This window comes from Lampetra planeri, chromosome 4 (assembly GCF_965212315.1).
Source record: "Lampetra planeri chromosome 4, kcLamPlan1.2.h2, whole genome shotgun sequence".
In the NCBI taxonomy this organism is placed as follows: Eukaryota; Metazoa; Chordata; class Hyperoartia; order Petromyzontiformes; family Petromyzontidae; genus Lampetra; species Lampetra planeri.
This window is the reverse complement of record NC_136110.1, coordinates 6,532,146-6,553,374: the sequence shown is the minus strand read 5'-3', so window position 1 is coordinate 6,553,374 and position 21,229 is coordinate 6,532,146. Positions and strand designations below refer to the sequence as shown.

Genomic DNA, 21,229 nt, shown 5'->3' with positions numbered 1-21,229 from the left:
ACGTTGGCTCGACGTTGCGTGTTTACTCGGAAAGGGGTCTCATTTCGCCTTTGTTGTACTTTGTGTAGCGGGTTCACTTGAGAGACACACACATTCAGGAGGCAACATGTTCATTCTACGACCACAGCGGGATAACTACATAACCGGTAACCACGGGGTAACTACATAACCGGTAACCACCACGGGGTAACTATATAAACGGGTCGGGTCAGTCGGCACACTGCCTGACCCACGATGTCGAGCACGAAGACCGAAGGCCGAGGAGAAGGCTTCGTAGGGCGGGTTCCATTCCAGCAGACAGCCCCGATGGGACCCCGAGACCTCCCTTTTATGCCCCCCAGCGTGGCCTGGCTCCGCCCTCGGGCACGCCCCCTTCTGGAACTTACCAGAAGATTCTGGGCCTTGCACCACGTGTCCCTTCTATCACCTTTGGCCAACATCTTTACTCTGTCCTGTCACGTACCCTTGCCAGCCAACCGGGCTGCTACGTCCTCAGATGCCCTCTCTCTGCCAGCCACCAGAACCATGCCCCCTAGGGACCCTTTTCCATGACATAGCGTACCCTACTTAATTTTGAGCTTTTGTGACGGCAGGAATTACTCTTTGGTTCTTTCGGTAAAGTCACGTATAAAGAGAAAATAATAAATTAAATACTAGCATACGACGTTTCAATTGCAACACAAGCAATCATCATCAGGTATAAATGAAATAGAAACACAAATCTAGTATACTTAGAAATGTAATGTAATACAACAGAGAGTCGGATAACATAACAGTCAACACCCTACCTGGTTGATTACGTTCTTCCTGAGAATGCTACATTTGAGAGAGAGAGATCAAACACAGAACCAGAGACATATAGACAGACATATAAGTAGAGACAGATATCACAGAGATACAGAGGCACACAGAGCGTACCCTGCTGGCAGAGAGGGATACTACACTCCCAGTTCCCCTCTCTCTCAGTAACTGGCGCTTGGCGCCGTAGTGACCCATTATATGTCACTACATGTGTGTTTGGAACGATTCGCTCAGACGAATCATGTCGCCGCTCGGTCTTGTTCGAGGTGTTCATCAATGAGGGTCCCAGCAGCAGGCGCAGTTGCTTCGAGTGAGAGCTCTCCTCTGAACGGGTGGACCACTCGAGACATTTATTTCGAACAAAGAGGTACAGCCTGCGTCGCACGAATGATAGATGGACGACAGACCCGCGCACACGTGAATGAACAGTGGCGGCCGCTCCTGCACGTACGGGGCAACGGGGCGGAAACCACATCCACAAACGATATCGAGAAATACATATACACATACCTGTCAACCCCTTATCAATACTTACCTTATAATGGACCAATTCAGACATAATTGGTCACCCCGTGCCCTTGTGAATCTCAACGTTCATCCTACAAAGTCCCATCACAAGAAAGAAACACGAACAAATAGGCAAAAACATGTTTTTGCCCGTGTTGAAACGGCTGTACGCCGTATGGACCTGAAAACTCAATTTCCCTGTCCAAGAATACGGCTGAACCGTATGGGTTGACAGCTATGTATACAGGCTATAAATGCATACCTCGTAAAAAAAACAATTTAAATTAATAAATGCACAATCACTGTACATTCTGAGCCAATTTTCCATCGATTACATTGGAATCTGATTCATACAGAATTAATTAAAATAGAATCAATTCGTATCAAATAGAATAACTTTTAAAAAATCAATACACCGATATGCTGAAACACAATGAGATCTCTGCAAGCCCCCTAAGTTGGGGGGACAAGGGGAGGGGGGCGGTGCGGGGGCAGCATGGATTCCAACCCCCATAGACAATCACATTTTCATATCCCCCCCCCTCTCCCCTACCCCCCTCTAAAAGTGTTCATGTAAAATTATATTCAAGTGCCACTGAGAAACGCCTCTGTCCTCCGTCTCTGCGCGAAGTTCTTAATAATTCACGACAAATGGCTGCACAACACGCAATCCGCTACACGCATTGAATGCTCCCACACAATCAAAGACTTGACTCATGACGAGAGATGGGCAAACCAATATAACAGGATGGAGCCATTGTTTGTTTCGAATTCGGTGTAAAAAAAAACCTCTAAATATTTCAAGGGCCGCAATGCGATGGTGCAGAACGTGACGAATCGGTCCTTGAAGAGCTGCCTCGCTGCCCCCTGTTCTAGACCGTCTAAGTAAGCTTAATAACATGAATCACGGTACTTTATTTTAACCACAAAATTCCCCCCCCCCCCGCCAAAATTTTATATTTATTTGTAACCCCAAACATTACGGCATGGAGGTCGGTGTGTTTCCATCAAAAAGATAAAACCCACGTGAACGTTCCACATTGCTTTGTGTCTCGTGCAAAACCCTTAAATCAGGGGTGGGGAACCTTTTTTCTGCCAAAGGCCATTTGGATATTTATAACATTATTCGCGGGTCATACAAAATTATCAACTTAAAAATTAGCCTGTTATATTTGGTCAAACATTTAATTAACTCACCCCTAATGTGATGGCTGGAACTCCTTCTCTTTGGTGAGGCGTGTGATGTTAGCTGGTATTGATGTTGCTACTCGCAACTACTTTTCCAGGTTTGCTCCTAGATTTATTGAATTTCGAGTCCAAATGATTTCGCGGGCCTTATACGGCCCGCGGGCCGGACGTTCCCCACCCTGCCTTAAAATATAAATACGACACGATGCCCATCATCAGCAATTCGCCTCCTGCTACGAAAGGCGACGGGTAGACAAAGCCCCATTGCTGGTTACTACATATTCATAGGCACACGAATATACATACATAGAGTAACACACATTTACACTTACACACAATAACATATACACACGTGTGTATGTGTACATCGGTGTGTGTTTGTGTGCTGGGGCAAGTGCTGTTAGCGAGCACCTATGAAGGCTGGCACTGTGGCACACGAGGGGGTGGGTGGCCAACACCTCGCCGGGCCGCACTTGCTCCACCAGTCTGCTAAGGCTATACGGGGGATTTTTGTCTTTTGTTTTGTGTGGGGAGCCGTAGTGTAGTGGTTAGCGCGTGCCGCACTCCGAACCCGGATGACCCGAGTTTGATTCGTGCTCACGGCCAACGCCAGTGACGATTATCTGAATTGGTCATGGGCCTCGACTCAGCTCCGTGCATGCAATACATAGCGACCTTGGGTCCTAGAGATTCTGCACGTGGAGTCGGGACCCTCTACACGGAGCCATCTCAAGCGCGAGTTTCTGCATCACTGGGGCTGACGCTTTGTGTTGAATCCGCGTTGAGTGACGCTCTGTAGAGTCGGGGAGGAGGTGTGAAACTCGGCACCCACGTGATATATCCCACACGGTGCAGGAAACTTCATTGGAGTTGTTAAACCCAGTGACCAGAAAGTGTATGGATATTTTTTGAGAAGTTTTCATAGATGAGAAAAGCCGTATAATGAAACCGTTTATTTGGTGATACCGCTGTATAAATCAGACTGGCACACACGCACACATAGTTACAAACAGTAAGATAACACTCACGGTAAATCTGTCTTGAATAACAATACGTACCTAGCCACCACCAGACACATGCGGTGAGAGACATTAATCACCAAAGCATGGGGCGCATGGCTTTCAAGGACGACGTGAGAGACCCTATAATGTGTTTATATAGTTACAGAAACGCAAACGACCAATTAACCCGATATCATCAGAGATTAGATGTGATCTAAGATTAGATGTGATCTCTCTGATTAGATCTGGTGTAATCCAATCTGATCTCTGATGAGAGTCAAGATAGAAAAAACCCACAGATGATAACAGTGCACAGACTCATGTGACCACAAGCAGGGTTTTATTTCCACAGCGGATACTGGACCCTCAAGGCTGGCAGACGCAGTGGGAGTGTAGCACTGCGCACCAGGCAGAGGGATCCATCCATCCTGTCCAAACTCAGGGGCTTACGTCTCTCGTGCTGTGCTGCGAGAGGGCGGCACTCGCAGTAAAAATCCTTGGCACAGCACTGGCATTATGAAGGGTCTTCGGGTGACTTGATCCTGGGAACGAGGGAGATAGAAGGGCGTGTTCTGTCACTTGCACAGGAGGAGAGGGGACAGAGGGGTACAGGACGGATAGGGAAATAATTACCTTCACAAAGAGAGTCAAAGGCAGTGGGGGAGAGAAAGTGCTGGAACAGGTCTCGTCTGCTGGAGCTGAGAGCATGGGAAGGGAGTGGAGCAAGGTGAGAGGGGAGAGATAAGATAAAATGGTTTTGAATGTTTTCTCATGTGGGTTTGCCGACTGTTTTTTTTTACATAAAGGCAGTTCACATGGAAGTTACGGGTTGCCTTTTAGACTCAATTTATTTGTCGATAAGACGTGTTTTTCGCTGTATTTTTACGGCTTGTATATTTTATTGGTATTTGAAGAGTTACACAGAGGGATATAGTGAGTTTGGTAATGGTTCACACCAGAGGTGTGGACTCGAGTCATGTGACTTGGACTCGAGTCAGACTCGAGTCATGAATTTGATGACTTGCGACTCGACTTGGACTTGCATAACAATGACTTTGTCCCACCTATGAGATGTGGACTCGAGTCATGTGACTTGGACTCGAGTCAGACTCGAGTCATGAATTTGATGACTTGCGACTCGACTTGGACTTGCATAACAATGACTTTGTCCCACCTCTGGTTCACACTTTTAACTCATTTATTATTTGCAGATTGTACATAATGCAGTCCTTTTGTAAATCCACTGCTGGATGGAGGCCTTTCTAGTCTGGATTATGAGGGATTTTTCACCATATTTCACCACTGGTTACTATTATTGTCGGTTTAAAAGCAAGGTTTAGTAATATTTGACAGTACTTTTGCGAGATAAATCATGTTTTTTTCTCTTATTTGTTGTAAAACAATTATCTCCTGAAAACAGCAATTGAATTAACAATGCAAATGTACTCGTCACATTACGTTTTGGACATTTGGTGGCATGATTTAACCGCGATTTTGCATCAAATAGTGATTTTCATCTTAGAAGTGTTGAAACCCATGTTTAAATCCGTTTATGTGCAAGAAAACTACATTTCCCAATGGGTATTTAATTAAACATCGCCCCTAGTGGTAAGCAGTGCCTCCTAGTGGCCAAAATTTCCAACCGTGTAAAAAAAACACATTCCTGCGGAGGGAGCTGGTAGGAACGTTGGGTTGCTCGGTCAATGGCCAGGGTCAACGGCGGCGTGGTGTATTCCGCAAATATGCCCGACTGTGAGGGCGGGCACAAGCCGGTGTCAGTAGGTTAAACGTTAAGTTTTATAAGGGCACCAGGGGGTGACCAGCCCCTCCCAACCCAGCCCCACCCCTCCCACCCCCCACCCAGCCCCTCCCCACCCTCCCCACCCAGCCCCACCCCTCCCACCCCCCACCCAGCCCCTCCCCACCCTCCTCACCCAGCCCCTCCCCACCCTCCCCTCCCCACCCAGCCCCAACCTCAGCACCCAGCCCCTCCCTGCACGACGGACGGACGGACACAATAATCCCCTGTGGGCTGGTGTAACCAGGAGGTTCCTACCAGTATAACTTATTGCCTTCCCTCATCCTCTCTTCTTGAGGTCCCGTCAACTTCTGGTGCCATCTTCTTCACCACCACCTCTCGATCGCACACATCTTTACCAGATCTCAAATCACCTCCAGCCTTTGGTTCAATCTCCTCTCCACATTCGCCCACTTGCCGTTTGCACATTCCCCTTTCTCTTGCATCTTGTCCCCCTAATCTCCCCCATTAACACGAACTGACGCGCTTGCGTCCGTGGATGGAATTCCTTTCCAGCTCAGACCCCGCTTGCTTGCCCATCGCCACATACTGTATATAACCTCTTGTTGCTCTAACAGCTCTCTCGCTGGTTCAGCAGTTCCACTGCTGGATTATTTTTTTTCCGCCTGACGACAACCAACCGCTTGTGATGAGATCGAAACATCGTGCTATGTTATTTCTATTTTGTTTGATTTTTCTACCTACGTGACTTTACCGAAAGAACCAAAGAGTATTGATTCCTGCAGTCATATTGCTGCGTAAACTTACGGAATGACGTCATCGCGCAATTTGTAAATTGTCAAAAAATAAACGGTGGGATTTGAACCTGGGTCTGGACTTTAGAAGCAGCAATGTTATCCACTAATGTTTGCCTTTTTGTTGTTGTACTTTTGAATAGAATATATTATTTAAAAATTTGCATTATTCAATGAGCAAACAAAAATATTACATTAAAAAATCGGATTTGAACCTTGCACTCCATAACAAAGACTCACAACCCCGTGTGCTCCCCACTCAGCCACCGGACATTAGTGACGTCACGGGGATCCAGGTGGTATTGTGAATTTAAATAAAAGACGTTATTACATTTTACTAATTAAATCGACATGTATCGGATTCGAACCCGTAACAACTTTCAAGGTGGCCATGCTATCCATCACACCACAACGGAGGGCAGTGGACACTGGACACGAAATATGCTAACTAAATCAGTTTAAAGCATTGTTCAACACAATAATAGGGTGCATTTGAACAACTGACCCTATGACCCTATGACTCACAGCCAAGAACAATCCCCGCTTTGTTACCCGCTATTGCATCACGTAATTCAGTACAGGTATCATCAGTCACTTCGAATCACCTCTACGGCAATGACTGGAAAAAAAATGTTCCTTCTTCAAAAGTGAACAGATACCTTAAGAGAGTGTTTTCTTTAATATGTCCAGCATGTTGAACTTCTTTCGCACCGTACGTATCCAACCGTGCTAATGGAAGGTGCGGGGGGTGGGGGCAACTAAACACACAAAAAGCATTTCTAAAAGAAATTCGTTTTTAAATCTAGATTTAAAAGTGTATTGAATGTAAGCTAGGATAGCATATATTGAGGGATGCTTCATATTGCATGATAGGAAAAGCAAGGGAGTTTATTGGCAGGACACGTTAATGGCCAGTGGACAAGACTAACGATGGGCATGCTGCCAAAGGAGAGAACATTCTCGAATGTCCACTGCAGTTTGATCTACGTACGGTTATAAGTGTGTTCAAACAACTCACGCGCGCAAATTGGGAAGTGCACTAAGTGGTTGTGAAGGGGGGCGGATGCGTGGGGCCAGTGGTGTTGATTGGGGGGGGGCAACCATTCTAGATTTGAAGCTTTTGTGACTGCAAGGATTCATACTCCTAGGTTTTTTCGGTAAAGTCACTTAGGTAAAAATTTTAATTTAAATTAATAAAAGTAATAATAGAAATAAAATAAAATAATAAAAAATCACGACGTTTCGGAGGCAACACAAGTCAACACAAGGGGCCAACCATACCAACAATGTTGAAGATCACTGGGTTAGGGTTTTTTTTTTAATATGGGTGGAGCGATGGATGGCGCAGCGGTTAGCGCACTGCACTACGTCCAACGGTGGAAGATGGACAAAATAAGATCACATTGTTCACATGAAGTGTTCCGCATGCAGCTATAATAAATGTGCATCGTTGACAAAGGGATGAAGCAGTGGCGCAGTGGTTATCGCCCTGCGGTCTGAACCTAGTGACTGAAGAGAAAGCATGAGGGCAACATTGAACGTACACAAACAGAATTAAACGTTGTTTGTGCCATATGGCTGTGTTTTTTTAAAAAGTGTTTTTAGTAATGAGTTTTTGTATGCTTTGTGGCATGCTCACTATTTCAGTGCCAAAGCTGCTCGCATGAGCGTTGGCGGTGATTTTGTGTTATCATGGATGTGTAGTGACGCACTCAGAGACACTAGGAGTTGGAGGCACTCTATTTACGAGGGATAACCACAACAGCTAACAGACTGCCTGACTGACGACGCCGAGAAGGTGAAGACGTTGACGAAGACTCCAGCAGCCCGACGGGATCCCACTCCAAGCAACAGCCCTGAGCCTTTGCTCGGGGTCCCCTTTTATCCTCCGAGCGTGGCCTCGCTCTGCCCCGGCCACGCCCTCTTCTAGAACCTACTAGCAGGTTGCCGGGCTTACCTCACGTGCCCCCTCTATCACCTTGGCCCGACATCCCTCTCTCTGACTTAACACGTGACCTGCTGACAGACAGGGCTGCCGCAACTGCAGATCCCCTTTTCTGCCAGCAACCCGCGCTATGCTACGTAGTGACCCATTCCATGTCACTACACATGTAACAGATTTCACTTGAGAAAAAGACATCAGATTCACGCATGGACGCCATTGCAGTTTACCTCTTTACTTGCCATCCAAAGAAGACATGTCAACGTGAAGAAGAAGAACAAGGAACGATTACAACTAAGCACACAGTGGTTCGTGCATTGCGCTCTAAACCCAGCGAACCTGAGTTTGATTCTCGGTCATGGCTTAACAGCAGTGGCGAGTGATATCTGAACCGGCTCTGGCTCCCTACTCCAAGCCACGCCGACCAGGATACAGAATATAAAGCAGGGCATAGAGTGGAGTTCATAGCCGTACCTCGACATGTTCGCGCCCGGGGAAAGGTGCCATTCTCGTGCCACCTCCTGCCACCACCTTCCTATGATGAAAGACTCTTAAAAAAAAACATATATCAACGAATACATAAGTGTCTGTAATTTAAACCGCTTGTTAAAATTGGGTACGATTCAGCTTTGATGCAGCCAAGCTGTTGAATGAGCAAATTCCAGAAAAAGCAAATTGCTGTGTAAAATCCAGCGATGCCTCGAAATGTGTGGCTTAAAAACGCCCCGCGATGTATTGTAATGACCCCGATTCAGGGATCGACGCACGTGCACGTGTAATTCACAAACACGGCTAAGAGGGAAAGAAAAATAGTGTGTCACTCTGCAAAATAATTACGCCATAAACAAAATGTAAAGCATTAAAATGTTTTACGCTAATGCCATATATCTCGCGAGAAAAAAAAAAACGTTCATTTATTTTGTGCATTCCAGTTGCCTCTTTGTCATGGTCCATATATTCCTGACAGTACATTTTCCACCGGGTGTATTTATCGTGACATATGCACGAGGGGCGGCTAGGGACTAAAGGTGTTTGAACTTTTGTACATTTCTACCACCTATGTTGACAAGGTGAAACCTCCCGCGGGCTACATCTTGATTTGGCAGCAGGGGTGAAACCGTGAAGGGTGACCTCAAGGGTGACCTCAATATTTATCTTCCGGCCCTAGCTTGCACACACGACGGGCATGTTAAGGCCTGGCATGGTGGCACACGCCGAAGATCCAACACTTGGTTGGTTGGACTCTTGATATGCAAATTCCTTTGTCAAGGCGCTCTTCCCCCTCCAACCCAGCTTAAATATACGCTGCAAAGCTTGGTGGTGTTCATTCAGACACTGTCTTTCCGACAAACCTGTTCTTCACCTGAGGACGGCTGCTTGCGTTGTGGCCGAAACGTCGTGAGAATTATTTTATTATGTTTTATTATTATTTTATTATTTCCCTTCTACGTGACTTTACCGAAAGAACCAAGACGATGGTTGGACCACGTAGAGAGAGATTCGTGAAACTCCCGAAACCCGCTGGGCTGCTATGTGGCCAGAAGATTGCAGCACAGCAAAAGTTGAGTCGTGAACTCTTCCATGCGGAACATCGGTTTACGCCCCCCCGCCCATGCAAGTGTGGGTTCTCTCTGGGTTCTCTCTGGGTTCTCTCTGGGGTTTATCTGGGTTTTCTCTGGGTTCTCTCTGGGTTCTCTCTGGGTTTTCTCTGGGTTTTCTCTGGGTTCACTCTGGGTTCTCTCTGGGTTTTCTCTGGGTTTTCTCTGGGTTCACTCTGGGTTCTCTCTGGGTTTTCTCTGGGTTTTCTCTGGGTTCACTCTGGGTTCTCTCTGGGTTTTCTCTGGGTTTTCTCTGGGTTCACTCTGGGTTCTCTCTGGGTTCTCTCTGGGTTTTCTCTGGGTTCTCTCTGGGTTCTCTCTGGGTTTTCTCTGGGTTTTCTCTGGGTTCTCTCTGGGTTCTCTCTGGGTTTTCTCTGGGTTTTCTCTGGGTTCTCTCTGGGTTCTCTCTGGGGTTTATCTGGGTTTTCTCTGGGTTTTCTCTGGGTTTTCTCTGGGTTCTCTCTGGGTTCTCTCTGGGTTTTCTCTGGGTTTTCTCTGGGTTCTCTCTGGGTTCTCTCTGGGTTCTCTCTGGGTTCTCTCTGGGTTTTCTCTGGGTTCTCTCTTGGGTTTCTCTGGGTTCACTCTGGGTCCTCTCTGGGTTTTCTCTGGGTTTTCTCTGGGTTTTCTCTGGGTTCACTCTGGGTTCTCTCTGGGTTCTCTCTGGGTTTTCTCTGGGTTCTCTCTGGGGTTTCTCTGGGTTCACTCTGGGTTCTCTCTGGGTTCTCTCTGGGTTCTCTCTGGGTTCTCTCTGGGTTCTCTCTGGGTTCTCTCTGGGTTTTCTCTGGGTTCTCTCTGGGTTCTCTCTGGGTTTTCTCTGGGTTTTCTCTGGGTTTTCTCTGGGTTCACTCTGGGTTCTCTCTGGGTTCTCTCTGGGGTTTCTCTGGGTTCTCTCTGGGTTCTCTCTGGGTTCTCTCTGGGTTTTCTCTGGGTTTTCTCTGGGTTTTCTCTGGGTTCTCTCTGGGTTCACTCTGGGTTCTCTCTGGGTTCTCTCTGGGTTTTCTCTGGGTTCTCTCTGGGTTTTCTCTGGGTTCTCTCTGGGTTCTCTCTGGGTTTTCTCTGGGTTTTCTCTGGGTTTTCTCTGGGTTCTCTCTGGGTTCACTCTGGGTTCTCTCTGGGTTCTCTCTGGGTTTTCTCTGGGTTCTCTCTGGGTTTTCTCTGGGTTCTCTCTGGGTTCTCTCTGGGTTTTCTCTGGGTTCACTCTGGGTTCTCTCTGGGTTCTCTCTGGGTTTTCTCTGGGTTTTCTCTGGGTTTTCTCTGGGTTCTCTCTGGGTTCTCTCTGGGTTTTCTCTGGGTTTTCTCTGGGTTCTCTCTGGGTTTTCTCTGGGTTTTCTCTGGGTTCACTCTGGGTTTTCTCTGGGTTTTCTCTGGGTTTTCTCTGGGTTCTCTCTGGGTTCTCTCTGGGTTTTCTCTGGGTTCTCTCTGGGTTTTCTCTGGGTTTTCTCTGGGTTCTCTCTGGGTTTTCTCTGGGTTCTCTCTGGGTTCTCTCTGGGTTTTCTCTGGGTTCTCTCTGGGTTTTCTCTGGGTTTTCTCTGGGTTTTCTCTGGGTTTTCTCTGGGTTTTCTCTGGGTTCTCTCTGGGTTTTCTCTGGGTTCTCTCTGGGTTTTCTCTGGGTTTTCTCTGGGTTCACTCTGGGTTTTCTCTGGGTTTTCTCTGGGTTTTCTCTGGGTTCTCTCTGGGTTCTCTCTGGGGTTTCTCTGGGTTTTCTCTGGGTTTTCTCTGGGTTTTCTCTGGGTTTTCTCTGGGTTCTCTCTGGGTTCTCTCTGGGTTTTCTCTGGGTTCTCTCTGGGTTCTCTCTGGGTTTTCTCTGGGTTCTCTCTGGGTTTTCTCTGGGTTTTCTCTGGGTTTTCTCTGGGTTCTCTCTGGGTTCTCTCTGGGGTTTCTCTGGGTTTTCTCTGGGTTTTCTCTGGGTTTTCTCTGGGTTTTCTCTGGGTTTTCTCTGGGTTCTCTCTGGGTTCTCTCTGGGGTTTTTCTGGGTTTTCTCTGGGTTTTCTCTGGGTTTTCTCTGGGTTTTCTCTGGGTTCTCTCTGGGTTTTCTCTGGGTTCTCTCTGGGTTTTCTCTGGGTTCTGTCTGGGTTCTCTCTGGGTTTTCTCTGGGTTCTCTCTGGGTTCTCTCTGGGGTTTCTCTGGGTTTTCTCTGGGTTCTCAGATGTTTTTCCACACACACTCCACTCTCTAAAAACTCAACTGGCCAAACACCGCAATGTATGCAGGATCCTCCCGAAAGATACCGTTGACCACACGAGGCTTTCCTCTACGAGTGACATTATTATTATGAGCGTGACATCCACCGCAACACCAAGGGCCGCCCTCTCTGACACTCCCTCCTAACCCTAAAAAGTAATCGTGTTTACACCCACGCCGACCTCACGCTTGACCTGTCGACCTCCGAACGCCCTCATAAGCAGCGGTGCCTCGCACTTGCCCCACCGCCCCACACGCTTCGCAAACCACCCATCTAATGACCGGTGGATATTCAATTTTCTCCACGGAGCCCCCGACGCTGGGAGTGAGACGTACGAGATTGCTCCTGTAATTGAAATGCGCTGGGACGTGCAACTGTGGTGAGCTGTTAAGTTGCTCAGGGAGGCTTTCTCGCCGGCGTGTGCTTTGTGAGAGGCAGGCCTCGAGAGACATTGGCAGGAGCGGTCATTTCTCAAGAGACGGCTTGGGCTTTTCTCCTCTGTCATTACAGCCGCGTATTGGAGGATGGACACATTTCAGTTTCAGGTGTCGGTAAACATCTCCTCTGTGATTATCCCCGGTAACGTGGAGCGGTGGCGCGGTGGTTAGCGCACTGTGCAGTAAAAAGTCGCCTATCCGAGTTGGATATCCGGACACGGCTAATGTCAGTGGTGAGTAATAATTTGAACCCATCCCCGGGCCCCCTTCACCAATCTGCAGTGACCAGCGTGATGAAATAAGGTCAAACAAACCCCCATTGCCAATGTGGTGACGAGTGGGCTACGGCTAGCTACATTAAACATACATTTGTATAAAGTTACCAATCATAGTCGTACCTGTGGCATGGTTCACCAACATTTTAAAAGATATTGTATGCATAAAAAATGTAATAGAGAGAGAATAAAAAAGGTAATTTACAATGATGTCTTCCCAAATATATGCATAAGCAATTCGTTTTGTGTGCAAGCTAACTTTATAGTACACTTAACATAATTTTTTTAAATGTCATGCTAAATTTGTACCAAAAAATAATTTTTCAGTGAAAGGTTAGAATCGTAAAAAAAATCCTTGTGCAATATATGCAATATTTTGTAAACGTTTGAAAAAAAATGTAGTTATTCAATCAAATATAAATATGCTTTCAATAAATATTAACATCATATTCCACAAGTCTATAGTATTCCAAACAGTTACTGCTATTAAATTAACCAACATTATGAGGATTAAGCATGATGCTAACTAATGTTTCAACGAATTATGAAGTAAGGTAAAGAATAACATATAAAATACTTTCAATCGCTGAAAATAAACGTTAAAAACAATAGCCTTATTTTTTTAATTAAATGCTGTATAAAACGCATGTAATTTTGGTTGCCATTTTTCATCAAGTAAAGGTGCAGCCCTGCAACTGCCTGCTCGCGCCACTGCTGATGGAGAGGACCCCACGAAGGTGACCTCTCGTGAGCCACTGTCGATGGCATTTTGACCACGCATACCTCAACCACGTGCCAATCTACTTCACCGGGGCTCACCCCCCGGGTCGTACTACCGGCTTGAAGAGTGGGAGTATTCATCTTCTTGGTTCTTTCGGTAAAGTCACGTAGAAGGGAAATAATAACATAATAAAAATAAAACATAATAAAATAATTCTCAGACACTGTCTTTCCGACAGACCTGTTCTTCACCTGAGGACGGCTGCTTGCATTGTGGCCGAAACGTCGTGAGAATTATTAAATGTTTTATTTTTATTATTTTATTATTTCCCTTCTACGTGGTGACTTTACCGAAAGAACCATGAAGATGAATCCCTGCAGTCACGAAAGCTTTAAATCGAAATTTAGTGGGAGAATTATTTTCACAAACTTGTTTCAACCGGCCGCGCCTGGAGATCGAACCCACACCCTCTGGATTGCACATCTGGTGTGCTAACCGTCGTTACACAACGGCAGAATCCGTTTGTATCGCATACGATGACAATATTGTACGTCGCTGGCATAAGCCTGAAGGCATATCTAAATATAAAACCACAAGGCAATGAAAGCTTGTCATCCTTATTACATAAAACACACATTTTTCTCTTTTATTGCAAAACGAAAGAAACCAACGAACACATCTCATATATGAACATTAAAAAAAATTAAACGGTGTTATATCATTACATCTCCATCTACATAATAGCCGCTCGCTCTGTAACCAGACACGCGTCGAGTCTCAAGCAATATGCGAGCAGGTTTCCCTTATCCGACGTGTCCACGTGATATTGAGTGCTTCGTATTCGACAACATTTCTCTCACGAGTTGCGCCAAATTGTCACATCGCGTAATAATATCAATAATAAATAATTTACTCTTTTTCCCCAGGATCTAGAGACAGACTGGGCCTCCACCAAAGGAACGCGCCGTTTCCGCCAGAGATGAGCTCCCATAGCCCGAACTGTGCAGGGAGACTTTTGATATCACTATACATGCTTTACAGAGTGCGAATAATATGCTTTTTCGGGACGGTCCTACGTATGAACATTCGGCCAATACATTTATTGTGCATTTTAGTGTGGGAACAGTTTTAGTTTATTTAGCGTGTGCGTGTGTTTTAGTGTAGCAATATCGCAAGAGTGCGTGGAGAAACGACAACTGAATGAGAGGATAAATTGCTGGCTCTGAACACATAGGCCAGGAACATCCACTCTACAATGCTGCCCTTTTATCAAAGTACAGCAGAAACATCTAAACATGATGGATTTGAATGAAACGGGGAAAAAGTCAATCGTGGACAACGATTTTCTTCAGATAGTTTTTTTTATGATTAAAATTGCATTCAATCGCTCATCAAAGTAGTCATGTTTTTTGTTTATTTATACAAACCCACGTGATCCAATTGTATTTAAAGGAATGTGCCTCCAAATGTTCTGCTCGCAGGTTATAGTTAAAATTCATGTTGAGCTCTAAGCGAGTAAATTCTCTTAATTTCATTGCACTCTTCAGAAGCCATAAAATAGCGGACCAGCGACCGGTCAAACCTTCATCGTCTTCAGCCAAGCATTGCTTTTGTGCAGATAAGAAATAATTAGGCGGAGAAGTGTCAAGTGAGTGTAGTAGGCTGTGTCAACGAAACATAAATAAACGTGACGGGACCGCCACACGCGATCGTCGAATCCGCACTCTGCTACAGCGGTGTTGTATGCTGTGAAAGACACATTCACACCGCCCCATTCATAGCTACTTCGACCGAACAGAGGTTGAAATCTCACAGGGCGGTTTTCCGGGTTGGGGACTGCGTTTGGAACATTTCTTCTTCTCTCTCCCTCTCAAGCTTTCGCCACGCGGGCAACTTCAGGAGTTGGATGAGATGAACGCGGTAGTGCGTGGCGAAATACGGAGGGGGAAGAAACGCCAGGCGCTTGGCCTAGCCCCTAAAACCTATGCCTGGACAAGCGGCCGCGAAAACTCACGCGTCAAGGTCAAAATCTCATGACTACCAGTTCCAAACAAGCACCACACACATATTCTGCGTTAACACCTATGTGGAATCACTGCAACACGTCCGCTATAAATAATGAGAACCGTTTCATGACGACGGACTTGAAGTTAGCTTGATTTTTAACCCCTTACGCCTCGTTTGCGAGGCACAGAACGTCAAGGTCGAGGGATACAAATACGGTGTTACAAATCTCGAATTAAATGAAATAAAAAATTATCGATGATAACCGGCAAAGAACGGGCACTGTGAAAACAATCATCTGGCTGTGTAAATGTACAGAATGCCTCCTCATACACATGCAGATGGCAGAGATATGTGAATAATTTAATTCTATTACAGTTCTTTTTTTTTTGGCAGCCAGCTTCTTAAATCACTGATGGAGCTGCCACGATCGGATGAGTTGAGGTGAAGCTGCAGATATAGCTACGTATAACATCAGCTTTGTAGGTCATCTTGAAAAGCATGTCTGAGCATGTTATATATATAATATAGATCTATCTATTATGAAACAATTCATTCGACAGTCCGACGTAAAAAAAAAAAAATCCTCTTTTACCATCAAAGCGGCAACTAAACGAATCCTCTAACTTGCACACTTAACCATACCCACGTGTGCTCATGAATGAGCAAGTGAATGGGTGTGGCTCACAAGTCAAGGTATAACACTCAACACCATTCGCACATGCAGACGGGTGCCCGGAGCGAAGCCTGCTTGGAGGCGCTTTGGGGTGGCAGTGGCGCACTGACGACGGGCAACATGGACGGAGGTTGGCAGAGACGCGCGGAGCGGTGGGGAGCGCGGAGCTCGTGGTGGGAGGGGGGATGCGGCAATCGTGGCGAAGGGGAGAGTCGGGATGGGGGGGGAGAGAGGGGGGCGATGGCGCACGGGGGGGAGGGCGGGGGACGCGAGCGACACCCCCCCACCCCACCATCCTTTAAATGGGGTAAGTCCGGATGACGTCCTTGATGAGGCGCCTGCAGATGGGGCACGCCGGGTTGATCTGCCGGCGCAGCCTCTGGCCGCAGGCGTAGCACAGGCACAGGTGTCCACACGTGTAGATCACCGAGTCGGCCGGGTTCTCGAAGCAGATTGTGCACTCGCCGCGCCCGCGCGGGGACGAGGCGCGCTCGCCGTGACCCCGCGGCGGGGCGCCCGCCACCACGGCGACCGCCGCCATGGTGGCGGTGGTGGGCGCCGGGCATGCTGGGAAGACGGCGGCCGGGCCATCGCCGAGCGGAGAGCCGGGCGCTGTCACTTCACGAGGGAAAAAGGGGGGGGGGGGGGTGGAAAAAAAGGAAAAAACGCCAAAGACGTTTGCCGTTAATAATGCGGTGAGTTCTGCCTGTTCATGTTCTTGGTAAGGAAAAGCAAACGTGGGATGCGATCGGCACGCTGTGATTTGACCAAATGAGGGGGGAGCTGTTGTTGCAGTGGGTTAGGGCACCGCACGATGTATGCAGCAAGCTGAGTTTTATTCCCGGCACAGGGTCACATTTGTGACGAGCGACATCTGAAGCGGTTGTGGGCCCCCTCCTCCACCGGCCCACATTGAGCCAGCGTGGTAAAGTATGGTCAAGCAACCTCTGTGAACCACGTGGCATGGCGTAGCCTTCATCCAGCAGTGGATTAACAAGAGAGATATTATTTTAACACGCAAGCAAAAAATTCGTCTCATAATTAGGATGCAATTATTTTAGCAACTAATTTCACGCTCGCTTTCATCATCAATATCCATAATTGTTCACACCGCTGATGGTGGAAGGGTCTCGGCTGGAGGGAGCTTTTGACAGCTCCTCTTGGGGGCATTTTGGCCTACTCTTCCACGCTGGCGGGAGCACCTACACTCCAACCGCCTCACCGGGGAAATTGAACCGGTGACTACGGAGATCCATCGTGCCGACCGTTACACCACGACACCATCCCCCCCCCCCACCTCCGGGGGTGCAACCAAGGGGTATCGTCGTTGTTGTTGTTGTTGTTTATTGTACCGAGGGAAGATGACGAGGAGGAGAAGGAGATGCTGTTGCTGATGGTGATGTCCGAGTCGCTGCTTGGGAGATTGCTGCCCATTGAGGGAGATGACGACCCCAAAAAGCTGGCTTTTTGGGTGCCTAGAAACGCACGCACACACGCACACACACGGTAACAAGTGAAGTTAACGCTGCTGCACTAAAATGTATAACTTAACACAAATGCGTGGTGAGCTTTATCAGCTGAGAAACGTAGTTTCAACTGTTTATCTTAAAGCCTTCCAAAATAATGCTACTTGGCCTCCAGCATGGTAAACAAGGATGTGTATAACCTCCATAAGGGATCCTCAGCAAGCCATGGGCCAGCTACAGACACAGCATATTTGAGTTCTTTATCTGTGCCCGATATCTTCTCATGGAAACTATTCATGTAGCTGCAGTGTTTCCCCCCCCCCCACCCCCCCAAAATCCAATCAACCTCAGTACAGCTCAAAATTGTATTTCAAATTGTATTCCACCTCTCCTCTGCTGTGAATGTCGCTGTCCACAACCAAAGTGTTTTGTGTATATATATGTACACAAAATAATTTTCACACACGTTTTGTTCGTGATAAGCTGCAAAAGTACTTTCAACCTGTGCTTCTTGACCGCTGCCAGGGAAATATCAAAAATGCGCTTTTAGGCATAGCACACGCTGTAGGGCTTTATAAACGCATGGGTCCTGAAATATGTGCCGATTTAAATCTCAAATGACAAAGAGCATCCAACACCTATTAATGTCTTTCGCAGAAGAGAAGGGGGGAAAAATCAACACGTTCATCAATAACATTGACTACTAAAAAAATCTTAATTGTAATAGGCAACGTTTCAGGCAATAGCCCTTCTCCATTGCACAAGAGTGGGCCACAGTTGTGTCGTATTTCCAAACCGGCTGAGGTGAGAACTCTGGCAATTCGCATTGAATCCAGCGTTGCTGCTAAACGCCAACGTGGGGCAGCAGAAGCCCTTACACGGAATACTAATGGCACGTGAGGGGGCGGCCTTGCGCAGAATTTAAAACGAGCTTTTTGGCTTCATCCAGAATACCCCCTCAACCACCAGCCTGCCCCGCAATGAAATCACCTTTCACCACAAGGGGGCCCCGCCTTGTTCAACATTCTAAGCCTCACCCAACCAATGGAGAAGCTTGGCTTTCCAAAAATACACAGAGCCCTACGCATGCCATGGGGGCCACCGCCTTAGGGTTCTGTGGCAGTTGCTTTTACCCAGAAAATACCTCTAAAGCCACCGTTACCCAGAAGACACCGGTGACTCGTGCGACATTTACTCGGCAGCATTTAAATGCGATCTGCGTGAAGTCTGTTTACCTGAAAACTCGGTGTGTTTACTGGCAATAAATGTAATTCCAAAATTCAGCAATGCGTTTCGTGAAAGGGCGAAGGTCCTGCACACCACGATCCCTCCAAAGGCTCTAACTATAACCCATCAATGCAGTCGGTCTTTGTTTATAATATACTAGCTTTACTAGGCGGCTTCGTCCGAGACTCGGATTCTTGTCTTGGATTAATACACGGCCTACGCGGAGGGTGGGGGGGATGCGTGACGTCAGCAGGCACACTGCGTGACGCTGCCGCATTCGGGTGACATCACAGATGTGACGTCACCGCTCACTTGCCGTGTAATATATTATATCCATTATTGCGCCTCCCCAAATACAAAAGTCTATTTTTTTACTTTTTGCATTGTGTACAGTCTGGACACTACCCACATGCCAAATGTAAAGTTTGTTGCATGTTGGGAAGTATGCTAAACACAGACACACAAATTTCCCTTTTATATATATAGGTATGGTTCCTCTCTACAAAGTGTCTTCATTTGCACCTCTACCAATTCTCTCTCTCTGACCTCTAACATTATTCCCATCTTAAAATTCACACAAACAAATGCTAACAAAATCACCCGTCTTCTCAAAACTCGAAACATGCGCACGCGTCCCCTTATTTGTATTCCGCACCTCCGATTAGCACGGTTGGCTACGTACGGTGCGAAAGAAGTTCAACGTACATACATGTGTATACGGTTTTGTTACGCGGTCACATTTTGACCCTTTATAACCTAAAACTTAAATATATTTTATAATTCCTACAATTATCCGAGCCTCCAAAAAAAAACCCTACCAATGGAATGCTCTCGCAACGCAACTAACGCACAGTGGCCGGCCAAACGTCATCATCATCATCATCAACAGCCGTTGATCAATCCACTGCTGGATGAAGGTCTCCCCAAGCCACCGTCACGTCTCCTAGTCCCACGATGAAACAATCCACCCTTACAGCCGCACGCGAGCCGATCTCGCCACACACAGCTGTACGATTATTATCGCACACCGCACCAGTTGTAATTAGCTACTCGACCAGCAGCGTAAGTTTTCCCTGGCTAAAAAGAAATAAATGGCGTGCTCCGGTCTTTCATTCCTTCTCATGGTCCACCCTAAACCACACCTGCACAAACCATGGCAGATGCACAAATGGAAAATTAAAAAATCTCCAATGTGCCACTGTGGTCATCCAGAACAGACCGTACAACGTTTCACGACGCAGTGCCCGATCCACAAATGCGAAGGAGACATCACGGCGAAACACTCCTCCCGCTCCTGACGCGGTTATCTCGCTTGGCCACCCGAGTGCGAAATTGTAGTTGTTGCTCTGCACCTGCATCAGCCGTACGACAAGAAGAATATAAAAAAAAGAAAAGAAAGGCCACCGTTTACCCAGAATGCCGATCTCCGCGGTGGCAGTGGCATTGCGGAATCCGAAGAGCAGCCAGAGCGGGGGTCCTGGGTCGGCGCACACGAGCATGCCCTCCCTCGTGCCGTTGAGACTCAGGTGCACCTCCCCGTCTGGCATGAGCACCAGGCCCAGCACTGCCTCTCCCAGCATGCAGCCGCCCTCATCTGCAGACACAGCAGCAGCAGCGGCGGCGGCGGAGGAAAGCAACGCAATTGTGACTCCCTATTACTACGACTGCTCAGGGGGGGCTTAATTCAGTCAGGTGTGCTCAGGTCGGCAACGATGGGACAACATTTCCACACTCGACACAGCTCCTCCGATTAACACGGTTGGCTACATACGGTGCGAGTTCAACATACATACACACATACAGTATGTTGTTCGTTATGGCTGTGGCTAATAGTCACGTGCCACCTACAACTGTCTACCAGCGACCCAGTGAATATTCAGTAAGAAATTGAGCCCTGCTTGTTTTGATGATTTTTTCTCTCATCATCACAGTTGCTGAGCATAGATCCAAACGCTCAAAGCATCAATCGGCTACCAATAAATTACTTCGAATACGCTTGACCGGCTTCTGTGTGTCATCGCAACCTCGACAACAAGCAGTCAAACACAGCGTTCCGTGCGAGGTTTAATTTCTCACTGAATACATTCCGAATTAGTGAGAGACCGGAGTGGGTCCTAAACTATAGCAGCCAAAGCCATAGCAAGCAGTATTCTGAGTGCTATGTGCCGAGTGGCAAAATTATTTCCGGGTTTTGCCAACCAGGACAGATCCATCTGAAATGAAGCTCTGGTTTCAGTGCGACATGAGGCTCAAGGCCTGGGTTAGTCCTGAACTGCTGCGACCAGGCGCTGTACCTTGGATGATCAAGGGACCTCTTCCAGGTTTCGTTCTGGCCTCATTCCATCTGAATAGTGAGCCGAAAAGGCCAGGTGTGCAGAGAAATGCAATGCAATTGGAATCGATGTAATGTTGAAATACGACATCTTCAAGGCATTGTTCAAGAGCGGCCGTCGTGTGTCACCGGAAGGAAGCCGGCGGCGGGGGAGGGAAATAACTCGTCAGCGTGTCCCCAATGTCCTGTTATACCCACGTGAGCTAAACTGTGTTTGGTTTACTCTGCTTGCTATGCATGTTGTCGGTAACGTAATCAGTAAAACACAGGGTCGGGAAAAATGGCATGCACAAATGTGGCATAGCATTATCGATTTTCC

At 47.2% G+C, this 21,229-nt stretch overlaps 1 protein-coding gene across 1 annotated transcript in view; it reads right to left on the bottom strand.

Moving 5' to 3' along the window:
* Nucleotides 1–13,825: 13,825 nt before the first annotated feature.
* The window catches only part of NEURL1B (neuralized E3 ubiquitin protein ligase 1B), an 87,192-nt gene continuing 79,788 nt past the window's right edge, over nucleotides 13,826–21,229 (bottom strand). The window contains exons 4-6 of the mRNA XM_078593138.1: nucleotides 19,990–20,172; nucleotides 17,238–17,360; nucleotides 13,826–16,503 (exon numbers count right to left, since the gene is read on the bottom strand). Coding sequence (XP_078449264.1) covers nucleotides 16,184–16,503; nucleotides 17,238–17,360; nucleotides 19,990–20,172 — 626 coding nt within the window. The 3' untranslated portion in view covers nucleotides 13,826–16,183. The remainder of the gene's footprint in view (nucleotides 16,504–17,237; nucleotides 17,361–19,989; nucleotides 20,173–21,229) is intronic.